The 19286-nt window shown below is 34.6% G+C and overlaps 3 protein-coding genes across 4 annotated transcripts; 2 read left to right on the forward strand and 1 right to left on the reverse strand.

Moving 5' to 3' along the window:
• The first annotated feature begins 11427 nt into the window (after positions 1–11427).
• On the forward strand, positions 11428–13970 carry aft (cap methyltransferase 2). 2 transcript variants are annotated; one of them, XM_017630470.1, is made up of 3 exons: positions 11430–11521; positions 11582–12131; positions 12197–13970. In XM_017630470.1, exons 2-3 carry the CDS (start codon positions 11586–11588, stop codon positions 13748–13750), a joined length of 2100 nt encoding a protein of 699 aa, XP_017485959.1. In that variant the 5' UTR covers positions 11430–11521; positions 11582–11585; the 3' UTR covers positions 13751–13970. The 2 variants fall into 2 exon arrangements, with proteins under 2 accessions (XP_017485958.1, XP_017485959.1); XM_017630469.1 differs by having other exon boundaries at positions 11428–12131.
• A 146-nt stretch (positions 13971–14116) lies between these two features.
• On the reverse strand, positions 14117–14848 carry Ubc10 (ubiquitin conjugating enzyme 10). The gene has a single exon (XM_017630471.1). The coding sequence runs from the start codon at positions 14680–14682 to the stop codon at positions 14218–14220; it is 465 nt and encodes a 154-aa protein (XP_017485960.1). The 5' UTR covers positions 14683–14848; the 3' UTR covers positions 14117–14217.
• A 3021-nt stretch (positions 14849–17869) lies between these two features.
• Positions 17870–19081, forward strand: LOC108374496 (rRNA methyltransferase 1, mitochondrial-like). Its single transcript, XM_017630468.1, has one exon. It carries the CDS (start codon positions 18537–18539, stop codon positions 18930–18932), a length of 396 nt encoding a protein of 131 aa, XP_017485957.1. The 5' UTR covers positions 17870–18536; the 3' UTR covers positions 18933–19081.
• Positions 19082–19286: the final 205 nt, after the last annotated feature.

Consider the following 19286-nt stretch of genomic DNA (forward strand, 5'->3'; position numbering starts at 1 on the left):
AATTTTTCGACACCTAAATATTTTTAATTTATAATTTTTCGTGGAAGTCTTTGTATTTTTACGTAGAACAAAACAAAAGGATGCACCATGATATCGATATTCTAAGGACCACCCTAATATGTATGAACGTGTATATACATATATGTATGTTTTAAGGGCCCAAGGTCAATCAATCATTAAAGTATTTTTTCACTCAATGTATGTAGCTACATACTTACGCATTTTTCGATAAATACGAAATTTTTGAATATGTTAAAATTTTCTACCGTTTCCTGTGTTTTTTCTGTAATATACATTTTGTACTTTTTTTATAAAATTTATACAGTTTTTCTCATTAAAACAAACCATTTTCGAACTCTAAATGTTGCGTTCAAAGTGTTCCTATAAAATTTTTTTAATAAAATAATATTAAAAAAATGTTTTTGTATTCTTCCGACCCGTTCGTTGTAAGAACTAACCAACTCGTTTCATTTCTACTTATGTACCGTTCGTTTCGATATTTTACCAACTGCCACATACAGTACATTCGAAAACCAGCTCGCGCAGTTCCTTGCAACAACCTATTATCTAAGGAGCACAGCAATCCAACAACATAAAATCAAGCAACCTGAAAAACCCAGCAACTAACCAAATTTACCTATTTATTTTAGAGACATACCCACATATGTACAGACATATGTAATAACTTCGGTTAAATTAATTGTGTACCTACATTTGTTGTAATGTGTGTTGTAAGTTTACCATGTGCTCTTATCAATGCACTACCTAAACTCCCTTTAGTTGAGTGGTGAAAGAACGATCCTAATAATCCGATTAGGTGTACCTGCATATATAGTACATATATGTATACTTGCGTGAAATGCAATATTTATATGCACACATCACCCGCCGATTTAAATGCACTCAATACTCATTAACTTAAATCGTTTACTATAACTTCGATACTTCAATTTCTAGACGATTTCGATGACTACATCAGGGCAACACTTCAGTAAACTTTTATGTACTAGTAGCTTCCGAGTGCATTAATTTACACATGCACTACTGTAGTTAACAGCTGTAAATGAACTTACCGTTTTCGGGAGATTACCTCAAAAAAATGCTGAAAAAATATGTTGTTTGTAATTCTAAGCACCTTGTAAAAATAAACAAAAAAAAGTAAATACACATTCTTAATAAATATTTATAAAACACCTTCTAATTAAAAAAAAATACGACAAATTGTTATAAAAGATACAAATTATTTGGAAAAATACCGGAAAAAAATTAATTTTGAGTGCACATGTACCGTAAACTGGTTCTAGATAAAAGCAAGCTACAGAGTTTTGTTCACACAAAAATAATAGAAAATAATGCACCTTACACACAGCGTCAGCAACTACAAAATATTTGAAAAAAAAAAAAAACAACAGAGCCACAAATCAATTACAAAGCAACTTTAGCGAACTCACAGTGACTGTAGGTAAGTAAGTAAGAACAAATTGCAAGAAATGCAAAAAAAAAAAATATTTTGTTGTAATTTATAGGTACACGCTTTTACCTATTTAAGTATGTAAGCATTGATATTTACATGCTATAACACCTACATTTTCAGTGTATGTGTGTGTATATACGAAAGCTTAGCAAATCTAGCAAAAAGTTATGCATTTGTAAAAAATATTTTCATATGATTTGTGTAGCGCTTTTGTAGAGAACGCTTTTATTGTATTAGTATTAGAGATGTAGGCGAATTAGTCGCGCTTGTTATGTTGTTTATTTTTGTTTTAGAACTACACCAAGTTTTTAAAGAAAAAAAATTTGACAACAATTTGGCTTTTAAGCATCAATTCTATTGGTTTCACAAAAGCTAGGGAATTATGTGGTTTTAGTATTTATGCTATTAAGCTTTTATAATGTAGTCAATCGGGCATGATTTAATAGTGGGCGCATCAAAAAGCTACCAGCCCTAGAAAGAAGTACTAATCGCTTCAGACAAATGTCCTGAATAACTTATCCAAAAAGTGGCGGCGCACCTGACTGGGGTATTATTTAAATGAATGAAAAACTTAAATCTGAATCGAATAGTATATTTTTCTAAATCTATCAGATTTTTTGATGTGAGAATTTCAGATTTACCACTCTTTTTCATTCTGTCAACCCGACAGCAATTGAGCAAACACAAAATACAAAAACAAATAACTTAAACACTTTAAAGTTAAACTAGGAGTGACAGTTACTGACGAAATTCTACCACTTTTCTAGTTTATTACGAGGCTTGGAGAGGTTTTCTACTTTAGCACGTCTTTTAACTTATAAAGCGTAAAATCCAGCTCTCAAGAAAAATCACAAGAAATATTTTTCATTATTTCTGTTGCTTGAAAAAGCGCTTTCCTTTTGCAGTAAATTGTTTTGGAAGAAATAAATATAAACATTTTTTTCTGGAAGTTGCAAACTGATTTAAAAAAATTTTGATATGAGAAAATTTATTTCCAGTGCGTCATTTTATACAGATGAATTTTTCGTTTTTCTTGAGTGCTGGAAACAGCCCTTAAGGTACAAAATTAGTGACCGGGAAATCTACTAATTTGGAGCTGAAACGTGACAAAATTTGTTATGGCTTGGGAAGCCTTTGGAGGACTTTGGCATTCGAAGATGAAGTAGTTCCACTAAAGCCCAATCACCTTTCCAGATTAATGAGGGCCTTTTCTTATCAGGTCTATTTCTATATATTTCTCTTTTGTTTTCCTTCTGAAGATAAATTTTACATACCGGTAGTAATGAAATTTTATAATTGGGGATGGTAGATCGGAACGTCGCTTACTTTACCAATTTGTCTGATTCGCAATTCGTCGGCGCCGATGTTATACTCGGTTTGTAGTTCGTTGGATTCGCGGATGTACATTTTATTACTTTCGTTATTGATTCTACATATACATATGTATAACCACGCCTGGGCGTCGCCGACTGAACAGTACCATCAGGGTAGCGTCGCGGGTTCGCATATACGAAGTTGAAGGTGAAAATAAAGTGTAATTTAGCTTATTGAATTTTGAGTGATTCATTAAGAAACAGTACTCAATTTTCGCTTAATTTTCGCCTTCAACTTCGAGGTTACGGCGTCGCCCAGGCCTGCATATAACAGACAAAACAGGAAAATGTCTGTTGGAGTCAAGCAGTCGAATTTTAGTTTGGCGAATGAGAGTTTCGTAAAGATAACTTGCTTTCATTTGCGCAAATTATACAGGGAGTGGGTCAAGGCAAATTTGTATAAGGTGGTGTTACTAGATCAGCTGATTTTATGCATGTGTTTTACCTCATGGCTTCGAATGTCAAATTGAAAAATTTTGCTTGCATTTTCACACACTCACTAACAGATTTTGACAGTTTACGCCGCCAAAGCAAAAACGAAATACATGTAAATTTTTGTTTTTGCACTCCTGCTCAAAAACGCCGCATCTTATATTAATTCGCCTTGGAGTGGGGAAGCGAAAAAATAATCCTTTCCAAAATTCTAATGTGGGGAAAAGTTGCCTAACATGATGATATTAAACCGTTTCGATCGAATATTTAATATTTACGGTCGCTCCAAGAGCCTTAAAGTTTCAAAAAATCTGTCAAATTATGGTTCTCTTGTACTTTTTTTAAAAGATCTTCCTGAAATATTTTCAGTATGCGGCTTTGTTGCCCATTAAATTTCCTGGAACTTATGGTTCAGGATAGATTTCTGGGCACACTAATGATCTGGCGCAAGGTTTCCCAAAACTGGTACCGAAATGTGGACCAAAGGCGGGCAAAAGAGCTTCTTATATTTTCCACGGATCTCGTTTTTAATGGGGGGTTACTGTTCGATTGGAATTCTCGCGTTGAATTGCAGTGCATAACCAGGGAACTACCCTACTATTTTATAAGGCGCTGTTTAGCTTTCATAATTTTTTTTTTTTTTTGTGAAATTACCTACATAGTTTCCGGGAGGCTCAAAAAGTTTTGTAGACGTTTTCTCACAATGTAAAAGTTTTTGGTCGCTGAGCTGCNAATAGTAACTGAAAGGAATATAAAATAAAGGGGTTAAAAGCTGAACTATGCTTACAAAAAGATTTTGCTGTCAACAACACAAAGTAACAAAAATATTAATACATTTAAAATGAGAATGCAGCAAGCCACTATATGTAAGTTGCATTTTTATTAGAATGCAAAATTACATACATAGTTGCATAAATATTTAAGAGAACATATATAAAAAAAAAACTCCCACCATTAGCTGCTGATTTATAAAACAAAAAACTAACTATTGTAATTTTCCTCAAATTAAAACAAAATATAGTTGGTATTGGTATATCTCCGAAAGAATGAAAATTTTAAACGAAAAGCATTGTAGAAATGTATCTTTCACTATTTTACTGTTTTTTAAATATACACAAAGCAGATGGGAGCTAGGCGTGTATACCCTGCAGGAAATGAGACTAGTTTTTAGCTAACTATTTACTGACTAGCAGTCGACTATGTAGTTATAACTATTTATTAACTATTTTCTTTGACCGTAACTAATTACTTTTGAAGGGCGATGGCCGCAATATAGTGATCCCTGGTTTACTCTGCATTAGATGTCAACTAACTTGTAGCTAACTACTTTTGGACATAAACTATCAAAAAAAAATGTTTCTATTTTTTATATTTTTTCTTTAATTTTGTTATTTAACATTACATATTTGCTTACATGTTCTTTTATAGGGCGTCCCACCTTTGAATTCCATCAGAAAAAACATCAAAATAATAATGTAAAATTTCGAACTTCATTTTATTTGTCCTGAATTCGAAAAATAATCTACGAAGTGCAGAAAAAAAGTGTACTGAAAGAATTTTTTGGTGGAAGATATTTAAATTGAAACTTGTAAAAAAAAAAAATCACGATAACGTCTACATAACTCCTGCACGACTTTACAACTAATTTAAAGTTAGTTATTTAACGAAATTCCGCAAAAAAGCTAACTATAAGTTGGTTATTTTAATCAATTGATATTTTTTTCTGCAGGGTAGCTCATCACACATAAGAAGTGAAACAATTAAATCAAGAATTTTTTTATTATTTTGGTATAGTTCACAAAATTCTCACTGAAAGCATACTAAATATGTAGATACTTTTAGTTGCATCCTCAATAAAAATTCATACCTGAATACATTCAAAAATAGTTACTTAATATACTTCTCAGCTACTATTTACTCGTATATGTAATTGATTGACGAGACTCTTTTGGTCCCTCCATTTGTGTGGCAACGCCAATATGCCGACCATAAATCGATCAAGCACAACGTTTGAAATGCCAATTGTTTTTCAAAAACCTGAAAACTGCCTTATCAGCCTCTGCAACCATAACCCTTCAAAAGTCAAGATCCAATTGCACAAACCTCGGAAGTTAACAGGAAAATTGTGACTAATTACACTGTAGGGATGCTAAGCTAACAAAGAAAACGCCGAAAGACATGAACTTAATTTTGGATCGTAGATTACGGATTTGACCATCGATTTTCTAGATCAGCTGATTTTCCCAAGATATTTTCCTTTTAAGTTTGCATTGCGAATGGGAAAAAATTAAACTTTAACATGGCAAATGTAACTCATGTGCCTATGCGGTATTTGCGATTACTCAGTACTTGTCAAAAAGTATCGAGTTCTCGATATTACTTGGTACTCAGAAAAAGTATCGCTATTCCGTACTCGGCACCAGCGTTGGCCACGCTGCACGACATTTTTAATGCACTGAGCATTTTACTACAACTATTCGTGTAGTGGTAGTTAAATTTGAAATGCATTGGCACTAAGTGCATAGTGGTAGTGACAAATTGGTTTCACCACCACTATGCACTTAGTGAAAATGAATTTCAAATATCACTACCACTATATGGTTAGTGGTTATAAATTTTTGAACGAACCTCTTGTAAGGAAATGATTATTAAATATCACAAATCGCAACTAGTAAACTAGTGTAAATAGTCAGTGATAGTGAGAAGTCTATTTCACTGTCACTATGCAGTGATAGTGAAATTTGAAATGCACTACCACTAGCCACATTGTGGTAGTGAAATTAGAAATGCATTGCCACTAAAGCCCTAAGCACTCCCAGAGATAAACCGCATGAAGAATTTTGTAGATACGGGAGGTGCCAAGCCCCCTTTTTCAATAACGCCCATTTTTCCATGATTATGGAAGTTTCATATAACTCCATACCGCATACCACTGTAGCACAAACACTGCCAGAGGTAAACAGTATGTATGTATGTATGTAAAATATGTATGGGAAGTGGCACACCCCTATTTCTAACAACTCTCATTTTCCCTAGAGGCAACACTTAGAAGTTACTCTAGAGTCTACATACACTTAACTTAACTTGCGTAAGAAATCGGCTATGATTACTCAACACGTCAACTTAGGCAGAGGCGAAAATATTTTGTTTTTGCATTTTCCTTTTCAGCTGATTGTTACTTTGCAGCCTATAAGCCACTACAAAAAATTCCTGAACAAAAATATATTGCGTTAACCAATATATTAGAATACGTTACGTAGATTAAGTGTAAACTAATTGAGCCTTTACAATCTCATTTACTGTTTACTTAATAAACAAATTCGCTTTGAGCAGCTCAGACATCATTCGATACTTTAAGCTTTTTTTAGCTACAAGCTGCATATAATACATTCATACGTACATAGCTGACAAATCACTATAATCTATATACTTACATACATCCTACGCATATAAGTTAATTATAGTATGTTTTTATGTATTTTTCAGTGATATTAAATCCTAACTCTAATTTATAAGTTCATAAATTCCATACATGTTTATTTAACTGTTACATAATAAGAAGATATATATATATATTTATGTATAAGACCACTTTATAATTTTATCAAAGAACTTATGTAAGTATTGATTGCGCACCTTCATAAAAAACAAAAACCAAACTCTTGCATGGAGTAAAAATTAATAAAAAAAAACAGTATTTGTCAAATTTTAAAAATTTAAATATAAGATGTTAACACACACATAATAACAAATCTAGTCAGTAAGAAAACTATTAAAGTTGTTTAAACTAAAAACTTATATCACTAAATGATGTCACGAATGTCATTGAAAAAAAACTTAATAAATTGAGACAATCAAATATTTGCAATTCGTGCACACACACACCTCACATAAATTAACAAACATGTTCATAGATACGTATGTATGTATGTACATATGTAGTACACATACACTAGACGGGGTCGCGAAAAAAAATGGTTGCAATTACCCTCCCTAGTTTGAAAGTTAACTTTGAGAGGAGTTTGAGGTCATAAAAATGTTCATCCTTGGTGAGTCCTAAAGCCAGCCAAGATCAAAATTTCTTACTAACTTTTTTATTTATATCATTAGATAGATATATTTGAGTACTAAACATTCTTCTACTAAGATCCTTTCGACTCTAATTCTTCCCAAATAACTACAACTTTACGATTCATCTCAATAAATATTATAGTAAGCGCTGATGTTTTATAATAAACATCATTAATAAACAAATCATCAACAGATCATTAAGTTTTTTTATTTTTAGATCGTTGCAAAATCGTTCTTTTTCGATCAAGAATAATTTTTAAATATGGGTGTTGAATTTTTCGTTAGAATGTAATCGTTGTTTTTTTAACCGACTTCCAATAAAGGAGGAGGTTATCAATTCGTCGGAAAAAATTTTTTTTTTATGTTTGCTATCGCATAACTTTGGATCACGTTTACCGATTTTTATAATTCTTTTTTAAAGGAAAGGTGGTACCTCAGAGGTGGTCTCATACTAATTTAGTTTAGGTCCGATCATTGGATCATGAAGAAATTAACGGTATGCTTAAATTTTTACATGAGAATTGAAGTCGGTTTGGTGGTTTGCTTAAAAAATTACTTGTTTATTGATAGTTTCCGCTTTTTTGAGCTAAAAAAATTAAATCTGAAAATAACAGTTATAATATAATAAAAAAAAAATTTTTTAAATTTATGGAAAAAATAAATATCAAAAAAAAAAGAATTTTTCTTGTTTGAATAAAATAAAATCATGAAATAACGGTAAAGTTTGTTGTATTTATTGCACTTCGATCCCATTTAAATTATGATTTTTATTAAAAAAATGTCATAACCGCTCCGGTCTTAAACTCCTCTGAAAGTAAGCTTTCAAACCTCGGCAGTTAGATATTATTATTATTTTTTTTTTGTTATGGCAACCGATCTACTCTAATCCCTTCTACAAAGAACAGCGCCCTCTATACATACTTACATATTTCTGCAAATAAAAAAATCTTCGCGATGTTCATTACAAAGCAGCATAAAAGGCAGACTNGATCATGAAGAAATTAACGGTATGCTTAAATTTTTACATGAGAATTGAAGTCGGTTTGGTGGTTTGCTTAAAAAATTACTTGTTTATTGATAGTTTCCGCTTTTTTGAGCTAAAAAAATTAAATCTGAAAATAACAGTTATAATATAATAAAAAAAAAATTTTTTAAATTTATGGAAAAAATAAATATCAAAAAAAAAAGAATTTTTCTTGTTTGAATAAAATAAAATCATGAAATAACGGTAAAGTTTGTTGTATTTATTGCACTTCGATCCCATTTAAATTATGATTTTTATTAAAAAAAATGTCATAACCGCTCCGGTCTTAAACTCCTCTGAAAGCAAGCTTTCAAACCTCGGCAGTTAGATATTATTATTTTTTTTTTGTTATGGCAACCGATCCACTCTAATCCCTTATACAAAGAACAGCGCCCTCTATACATACTTACATATTTCTGCAAATAAAAAAATCTTCTTCGCGATGTTCATTACAAAGCAGCATAAAAGGCAGACTATTCNATTTCTAACTAAACCGAAATTCTTTTAAACTGATAAAGAATATATAATTAGCCAACCCCCCAACCATTTTAACCGCTATTTTACATAAACAAGTGTTAAGCTTAAGATTTTACGACGGTTAACACGTCTTGTGAATCCCCTAAATGTAATGTCTTTCTTTTCATCACTTTTCCTCAAAATCGAAAAAACTGAAATTAACACATAAGCTGGCTTTCTTAAATGAAATCACAGTACATATTCAATTGAAGACCACAAAACGTGTTTTTGTCTCGTATAGATCAAGAGTACATTACTTCTTCTTTTCTTGTCGGCCGACAGAAAAAAACGTTTTGTTGTCTTCGGTGTCGGTTCAGCCTTAGTGAGTGGAAGAACTTTTTAGTTTTTTCTCCAATATTTAAACGTTTCAGGCCAAGGCTTAAGCTTTTTATATTCCAACAGCTAAAACTACTTTTTTTTAGTTAAACTCTTTACCCGGGACTATTATTTTTACACACGCGCGCACACAGCTGCCCTCCTCCCACGCATATGCATATGTACATACATACATACATGTATCTTCATATATGTATATTGTATAATCACACAGATATAAAATGTTGCTTAAGGTGATCAAAACTCTCCTATATATGTAGGCATGTATTACTTATTTCTTAAGGTGTTAAAGTTAAATGAAACACAGCTGAAGCTCCTTAGATAATGTTACTTAGTGCCCCTAGTGATAATGATTCTACATAGGTACTGTTCTAACTAATTTATGTAAGTGCATCTACTATGATATTGTGTTGTTTGTGTACGCATCGTTTAACCTAAGTAAATTAGTGTATTCTGTGTATGTACTTACGTAGTTGTAAATTATAAAAAAAAACTAAAATAAAATAAACAAATAATTTATGTTGCAATTGAAATTGTCTATTTTTCATGTAATCTATTCTTGCTTGGTATCAAAAAGCTCTTAGAGGTCGTTCCCAATTCTGACCCAAACTTTCCACCTTGTCACAACCATATTTGAATAGCTCAGCTAACAAAACCTCGACTCCAGCAGCTATGTTATTTTTGAGCCACGCCACGGGCGTTTGATTTCCGTTAGAATCGCGTAACGGTACATCGATTATCTAATCATCGTTTGCGGGATCCGGTCATTATTCAAAGTTCCCATCGCTGGTAACATTCAGCCAATCGGGAAGCGTTCGCTGGACTTCAACTATCATCTTAGCGTTTTCGTTCTTACAGCAATTTGTTCCGGTCGTAGAATCTTCCAAATGTCGTCCCACTTTCTGATCGAATTTTCTGACGTTACTCCTGTCCGCCAGAAACTCAAGCTCTCGCAAACACCTCGATAAAGCTCCTGAACTGACGTCAATGTAGTGTCTGTTGGTGTTGATGAGGTGCGGGTTATTTTCCCAAACCGGATAAATATGAGTTGAATTTGTATAAGTAAGCTGCTAAAGTGTCCACATTTGCTAAGACGGTCTTAGATTTTATGACCTATCTACCCCTGCAAATGAGTGAGGTGTCCGCTAACGTGGCCTGGATGTATGGCTCTGTTCGACAAGTTCTAGGTGGGATTGATAATCTCGTGGAATCTCGGCAATAAGCGTTTGGGCAGAACGTGTTGTGATCTTTCACAGGGTTTTATTGCAGCCTCGTCATCCATGTGTTTTTCTGACGTCTTAGGCGACAACCTGTGGGAACCCGTTCCAAAACAATCGGAACCGAAAATCGGCCACGAGGCGGACATTGTACTATAGGCAAAAATTTAATATTTTGGCATGAATTCTAAATACGAAGATATCAGCCCGATACTCGGTTTAGATATGTATTCTAAAGTTCTAAGTGGGCCTACCAAATATAATTCAGTTCGAGGCACTATATAATATAACCGCCATGTACCCGAAGTAATTTAATTTTTGTAAAAGTTTTTCTAATCTTTTGTTAAGCTATTTCAATAGGGCCTATTTCCCTTGCTTTTTTTTTTAGAACTGGAACCGGTCCGAATTCCTGGTTCTCCTTGGACTCGGACTTGATAAAACCAGTTCTTTATATACTCGGAAAGCGCACATCACTAATATGCAGTGTTACACTTAGCGAACACAGCAGCGAACATTAGTCGATGTTCAGACACGGAAACTTTTGTTGCTGCAACTCGGAGCTTGGGGGGAGGAGGCGACGAGGAAAGGGGACCGAGTACCGAGTTGCGACGTTCCCACGACTGTAGGGTCTACGTAACTGGACCGTCCCAAATATACATATGTTTATCTGCACAATGAGGGTCCCTCCAGCTGATTCCCAAAATCTCTTGGAAAATGTTTATGCTGTGTCAACAACAACAACGAAAATTCGGCTGCCGCTGGTGTTGTCACCCATGCCTTACTTCCCTCCCTAAATTGGTGCGTCAAGTGCCTGACAAAAAGGAGAGGAAATTAGAAAACGTCAAAAATTATGCAGCCTTGATTTGGGGATAGCGCGCGCTCAGAGAACGTAAATTTACGTTCGTTGGCTCGCTGACCTTGGCAAGCATGTGAAGACGGCCGGTTAGGGACGGCAGTTACGCTAATACAAATTCGCCGCCGTTACAATAGATACCCACAAGCGCTGCACTCTAAGGTGTTTACAGTTTTTGCCAATTCGTTTTGACACTTCGTTTGTTATTTATCGGAGAAAATATGATTTAAATATCAGTTTTTTTCGCAATATTTAAAGCATTTAACAAAACAAAACACCTTCTAGAATCATGGAGAATACAGCACAACGTTTGGTGCCACAAAGCCCACTACTACAAGCTGCCATCAACAGCGGCAGCCCAATGAAAGATGGCTGGCGTGATGAATTCTATTCGAACAATAATGGCTCACTAAAAAATAAGATTGAGATTAATCGCATCTTTGGAAAGAAGTTTCATTACCAAAAAGCCAAGGATGAGAATAATTGGGCATTACCACCACCCAAAGAACTATTAAGCGAGTTTTATCAGCTGGAGCCATTGCAGCAGCTAAAGCCTAAATTGAATGGCGTGAAGTGTAAATTGAATGATTACATACTTGAAGATTGGAGTCTACATACAAGACGGCAAGATCCTTCTAATGAAATTCCATGGCGTCTTAAAAATGAAACTAAAGCGGAATTTGTGACAATTGCATGGTGTAAATTTTTCGAGTGCCTTCACACTTATCCGCTAGTTAAGGGACCCACACTGAATTCTTTGCACCTGTGCGAATTGCCCGGAGCTTTTATTGCGGCTCTAAATCATTACATGTATTCGTCATTCAAGAAGGAAGAGGTAAACTATACTTTAGGGATACATTTATGATGATTGTGTGATTTCAAATGCTACCACTTGTTTAGGTGCAATGGCGCTGGCTGTCGACTACACTTAATCCGTATTACGAAGGTAATCCTACAAACGGCATGATTTCTGATGACCGATTTATGTTCCACACATTCGATAATTGGTTAATGCACGATGATTTCACTGGCAATATTATTAGTCGGGACAATATTGAACAAATGGAAGAACAGTGCAAAAAGCGCTTGGAAGGCAATGTTCAACTAATAACGGCTGATGGATCAATAGATTGCGTTGATGCGCCCGATTGTCAAGAAGAAGTTGTGGCATCTCTTCATTTTGCCGAAATCACTACAGCCTTACATATTTTGGCTGAAGGTGGTTGTTTTGTAATGAAAATGTTTACACTGTTTGAATCCACAAATGTCTGCAAACTTTTTCTGCTAAACTGCGTTTTTGAAGAGGTGCATGTATTTAAGCCTGCCACTTCAAAACGCGGTAACTCGGAGATCTACGTAATTTGTATTGGCTACAAAAAGAAAACGAAGTACTTGCCAGAGACTTTACAACTGATGAAGGAAAATGTCGAATGTTCGAACATATTTCCACTTTTCCCAAAATCCTATTTACCGAATGACTTTTTGCTACAACACGAGATATGCTCGCGTCTTTTTATGAATCTGCAAATTCAATCTATCGAAGCGAACATTCAAGCATATGAAGTGAAGCCTACACGACGCCAGGTCAATTATAAGCAACAGCTGCGCACTGATATCGCAAATGAATTTTATAGGCGCTATAAAGTACATAGCATCGCCGAGGAAGACAAAATTCTATTTGGATGCCCAAAGACAGATGAGAACTATACGAATGCACCATTTTGTAAAGGTTCATATTCAGAACGCGAAATGGCTAAGGAAACTACTGTGGAGGAACGCATTTTCGCACTGTATCGCTTTATAAATAATCTAGAGAAACTCCTGGACTTTAATTATGGTGTGGAGTTTAAAGAATGTTTTGATACAAAAAAATCGTCATCGGCTGAGCTCCGCATTTATCGAGGTGTTGCTTTCTCAGAGCTGCATAGCAGTCTTTTTGCACATCCCTTTGTAATGCAATTGCATCAAAAACTTATGGAGGCGTTTTGTCGAGATCCTGTTTATATGGTAACACCCATTTGCAGGGTAGACGACAAGGAAATTACATTAAACGCAGATAAAACTAAAGGTTTTTCCCTTGTTCCACATGAATTTTATATGGCATTGTTAGATGCTATATCTGAAAGACCACCTCAGCGAATAATTTTATCACATTTTGCATTTTTAACACACCTATCAGTATCCATATTGCGCTTTTTAACATTGTGCATTTTCGCTCAATTAAAGATTTGTGCAGAGCCGCGATTTCTGATCGAGCTGGAAGGCAGGAGTAATGAATATACTCGAGAACAAAAATTAACTTTAGAAAAGTTGCGCAATATCCTATCAGAAGATTCAAATGTGTTATGCATTATGCCTATTGAACAACTGCACCGCAACGATTTTGCCAATGAACTTATAAATTATAATAATCAACTCTTAATGAAGAACTTCAAACTAGCTTTAAAAAACTAAGTTTACATATGTTTATTAAATATAAGAATTTCTACTGAATTTAGATTAAAAGAAGGAACAAATTATACTGGTTTTTAGCTTGTTCTCGCAAAATTTTGTTTTGCATACATATGAGCGTATGGGTCAAGCCCTTAAATTCTAATTCCTCGAACATTCAAACATAATAGGGTTTCCAAATTACTATTACTTTAAGTGAAACGAATGAAAAACAGAAAAAATATCTATAATTTCAAAGCAAATCATTCATTATTTTCAGGAATATAATATGCAGCAGCATGGCGCATAGTCTGTATCTTATTCAAATCGCCTACATCTTTTCCATGGTTTCTGCCATATATATTTAGAGTAATTTTACAAATGCGTCCGTGACTGGAAATGCACCTCAATCCAATGCTGTTATATTTTATTCCGTATGTTACATATATTTTTCTACTTCACTTGAATAAATTTTTGGCAGCGCTTCTTTCCTAATCTGTCGGTCGTTTTTCGCTATTCTTTCGGGTGTGCTCTTCAGCATTTTTCATAAAACGTTTTCGATCCCTCAGATACTCTTCAGCCAGGTCGGCACGCAGCGGATGTTCTGGCTCAGGATCATTAATTAGGGCAATCAATGCTTGAACCACTTGGTCTGTACGTGTTGCAGGCTTCCAGTTTTCGGTCGAAATAATTGGTAGGCATACCTGCCCCTTCTCATCAATATTTGGGTGATAGATCTTCGTCTTAAAAATTATCTTTGGCGGTTTGAAGGGGTACTCCGCGGGAAAATTAATTTCAATTCGAAATGCACCTTTATTATAGGGTGCATTATCTGGCACTATTAAGCCTGTCCAGCGCAGCAAATTTTCTTCGTCTGCATTAATTTCTCGGAAGGATTTCAGGCCACACGCTTGCAGATCAGTCAGCTCTTTTCGAAGCCTGCGCGGTGCAGTCATCTCGTACTAAACGATTTTCGCTACTCTCTTCTTTAAGAGCTACCCACAAATCTATTTGCGGGTTAATGTATTTAAAAAAAAAAACAATTTTGCAAAATTTAGTAAAATTCCAGAATTAACTTCTGCCCACCTTTACGTTTCTTTTGGATGTTTATTGAAGAATGTCATATAAAACGTCAAGAACGTCAAAATAAAAAAATATAAAAGTGTTGCGAATTATTTGGTCCCTAAAGCTGGATTAACATGAGGCGATTCAACATTGCTCCAGAAAAAACGTTCGTCTAAATGGTGATTCTCAAAGTAAAAGGTGTTTGCACGAGACGATTTTGCGTTCAACTTTTGTGTTCAACTCACGCAGGGTTGCACGAAAAAAATTGAATGGCTAAATTTTGGCTGGCGACCAACCAAAAGTATAATGCAAAGCTGAACCATGCAAACGCCTTTTCATGGCGAATATTTTTATATTTTTTTATATTTTGATACTTTTAGCCATTCAATTTTTTTCCCGCAACCCTGCGTGAGTTCAACGCAAAAGTTCCCTGAAAAATCGCCTCGTGCAAGTCACAGTAGACAGCAACTCAACTTTAACATGCGATTATCGCCTGTCAAAAAATCGCCTCACGTAAAGGCAGCTTAACCGATTCCGGTAGCGCATTTCGCCCCATGTAGTGCTCAGCAATGACTTGTAGGGATATAAATGCTCATATTATCATTATTACTAATTACAAAATTTCTTATCAAAGTATTCATTTTTGTTCCNTAGTTTTTTTCGCGGAAACAACAACTACAAAATTTATTAAAGGTCAAAGTTCAAATTAAACAATTCTTTAAAGCAAAATTTCTTAAGGAATGCATGGGTTTTAAACTTTTGATCTCCTTTGATAGAAAATTTAGTTTGTTATCCATATATACATACATATATGTTATGTATAGGTGTTATAAAAATTGTATTAATGTAAAAAATATATTAAACAAATCTTTGCAAACCCATTGTTTAAATTCCCTCATGTACACGTGTATGCATGTATATAGCAGAGTTGTGAAAAATGCATTAATTTTTTAATGCGTTAATGGTATTTAAAGCAATAATGTTAATGTAACAAATTAATGCATTAATTTATGAAATTTAATGCAAATGAATATTTCAATGCATTAATTCTGAAAAATGTAGTGCTAATGAAATTTTTTTTCATTAAATTATCCAAGCTAATGCTAATGAAAAAATTTTAACGCACTAAAATGTTTAATACTTTTGCTCGTTTGCATTATTAAAAATCATTAAATTTTTATTCTAGTAAAATATAAATAACCTCTTTTGGAAGGACTTGGAATAATTACTAATAGTTTTTTCAGGTTCATTATTAGTCTGTTCCTTTGAACTTCGGACTAAAACCTGTGGAACTGTCAAACTACAATTTTACTCTCTCAAATGAGAGTAAAAGGAGAACAGATGCAGAAGTCCATAGGAACGCAAAAAGCACTATTTCCTGTAAAAACGTCAGACGGTTTGTTTACATGTCATTGGTACTACACTGATTTGGCTGAAATATCACTAAATAATTATTAAAATCTATACATATTTAAACATTTCGTTGTTTNTTTTTTGCGTTCCTTTACTTTTCCTGTTATTCTCTTTTAGTGAGCGCATTTTGCTTACGCTCTGGCATTTTGACACTTTTCAGATTTTAGTCCAAAAAGATAAGGAATGAACCTCTTACAGGAAAAGAAACTCCGGACTAAATCCTGTAACTTCTGACTAGGAACAGTTGCTCAGTTATTCTCTCAAATGTGTTCCCACTTACAGGTTTTATGTCAATAGGAACGACTTCCTGTAAGTTCTGACTAAATCCTGTAAACCGGACTGCTATTGGAACAGACTATATATTATGTGTATTTGTAGAAAAATTCTTCTAAACATTAATAAATGTTTTATGAAAATGAAAGCCAATGTGCATGCAACGCAGAGTGCTTTTGTAGATTTTTATGTTAATTGTTGATGCATACCGATTACATATATTAAGTATGAGCCAAAAACGGACAGATAGCCAGTTTAGCAGCGCATGTACACGACTGAGGACCTACTCTGATCTAAATCAATCAATAAACCGTTTTTTTAGCTCCATTGGACAATGTGATTTTACCTATTTAACGACAAATGCCATTGAACTTGACATAGTGAAAACCAGCCTTAACGTCCGTCACTATCTTTTTTGACCTTAAAATTCTACCCTCAACGTCAGCAATAAATTATTGCAATAGCATTCATTTAAACATTTAATGTTAATACAAAAAAAAATCATTAGCATTATTTCTTCGGAATTGATGCATTGGAATTTTCATTTACATTACATATCAAAAATTAATGCATTAATCTTTTTCATTTACATTAAAATGCTATGCATTAAAAAATTTAATGCATTTTTCACAACTCTGGTATATAGTTAATGGAATATTAATTTTTTACTTTTTTTATTTTTTACGAAATCCTTCTAAAGAACTAAATCAAAAATTATCACCCCTATTGCGAGTGTCGACTAGTAGTAGTTAAACGACGTTTATTCGATTAACGATTATCAGTGGCATTTTCAAAGTCGTTTTCTCGTTCAATAAGTGAGTGAGAATAGTTTATAGTCGCCCATCTTTCTTCAAACAAACAGTTGTAGAAGGATGAGCGATTAAAAGCTATTGTTGTTGTTGTAGCCGCTACAACAACAACAACAAACCCCGCCCAGATCGGCTAGTCCCTCAATTGTTGTCGACGAGCTCTACTAGCGGTAGCCCCAGGAAGCGTGCAGCCTCGGTGGGGTCTATCCATAGGGACAGGGGCGTCAGTAGGGTGGAGTTCAGTGGCCATGGGAAGAGATGCTGTGTGTCATGGGGCGTCTGTCCGCACGACGGCCATTCATTTAGAACATCTTCGTTTAGTCTGCTCAAATATGAGTTCGACCTGTTGCAGCAAGCATGGCGCAATTGGGCTATTGTGGTCCGAGTATTACGGTATGCTCCTTAATAGGGAGTATATGAGCCTCGTCGTGCCCCAGATTTCATTGTCTTTGCCACAGGTGCTGCTGGCTAGCGACTTGAGGACCTTGTTGCGGCTTTGTACTTTGACAATTGCGGTTGTATGCGCCGAGAAGGAGAGTAGACTGTCGAAGGTTACTCCGAGGATCATTATGTTGTTCACCGTCGGTATTGGTTCGTCATCGACGTGAATACCCAGTTGCAGTCGGACCTCCTTCGTCCAAGTGGGGAAAAGTGTTGCTGAAGATTTTATAGCGTAGAGGGTCAGGCTCCCAGACGCTTATTGAACGAGGAATCGACATTCACAATACTATGGAAAAGTGATTATCTACTAGTCGTTTATTGCAGTCGACATTCAAAATTTCCATGAAAGTAACGAAGATTAGTAAGATGAATATAAATAAGAAGTATATGCGGAAGTATTGATTCATGTACATACCTATGCAAAGTTGTCTCCAGCATGGGGAACGTCACTACACATTGTGCTTTTACTTTGGTAACTATTCATGTATGTATGTACATATTTATGTATGTATGTATGAAGGTATGTATGTATTATTTAGTACACGCATGCACTCACAAGGCCAATAAAATTTCACTGGTTAGAATTTCTACGTTTATTTGGAGATGACCTTCGCAAATATATTTGCTATTTGTATATTTTTTCACTGAATGCCAAATTTATTTAAACAGTTGTTTTAAAACGGCGCTAAACTATTCGCGCTATCAAATGGCGCATAACTATATAAATCCGCAATTATTTCGAAATCAACATTCACAACCACTCTAACTTTCAATTGAACTAATCTACATTTTTCGACGATATAGTCAAAATGAAATTTCTCAAAGTTTTTCTACCATTGCTCCTTATTGCAATTTTCTCATTGAAGATTTGCAAGGCTCAAACTTCAAATAGTACTAGCACAACGAATAGCACTACGCCAACGGGGACAGGTTCTGCTAAAAAAGTCTACATTAGTAATCTTCGCTATACAGCAGTAAAACGGATAAGGAACAATAATTTAGGAAGCAGTAGCAGCAGTAGCAACAGTAACAGCAATAACTGGAACAGGAACAGGAACAGGAACAGGAGAGCTAACAGAAATAGGAATGGAGGACGTAGCAGGAATGCAAACAGAGGACGTAGATCCAATCGCGGTGCCGGAAGCGCCAATGGCAGAAGACGCGGTGGCAATAGAAGGCGTAATTCTGTTATCAGACTTAACTAAAATTTTGGAAAAATGTATTGCTTTTTGAAAATTATTATCTACGATATAAGGATGTTGCAATGTTAATCTTAATGAATAAATACATACGTACTATGTACATAGTAAACATGCATTCATTTTTTTAATTTGTTATGATGTACCATATAAAATTCAATTTATAAATTTTTTTAATGAAGTATGTTACCGGAAAATTTGGACCACGTGAACCATTTTGGTCTTTTGTTTTTTAACGGGAAAATGGTAACCCACGGGTGGTGCACTACTAATTTGGTATAGTTCCGAAAATTAGATCATGAAAAAACTAACGGTACTCCTAAATTTTTAGACGAGTATAAAAGTTGGCAGTTTTTTTTT

The sequence above is a fragment of the Rhagoletis zephyria genome, unplaced genomic scaffold (genome assembly GCF_001687245.7).
Source record: "Rhagoletis zephyria isolate East Lansing unplaced genomic scaffold, Rhagoletis_zephyria_1.1 Rzeph_scaffold_07769, whole genome shotgun sequence".
NCBI lineage: Eukaryota > Metazoa > Arthropoda > Insecta > Diptera > Tephritidae > Rhagoletis > Rhagoletis zephyria.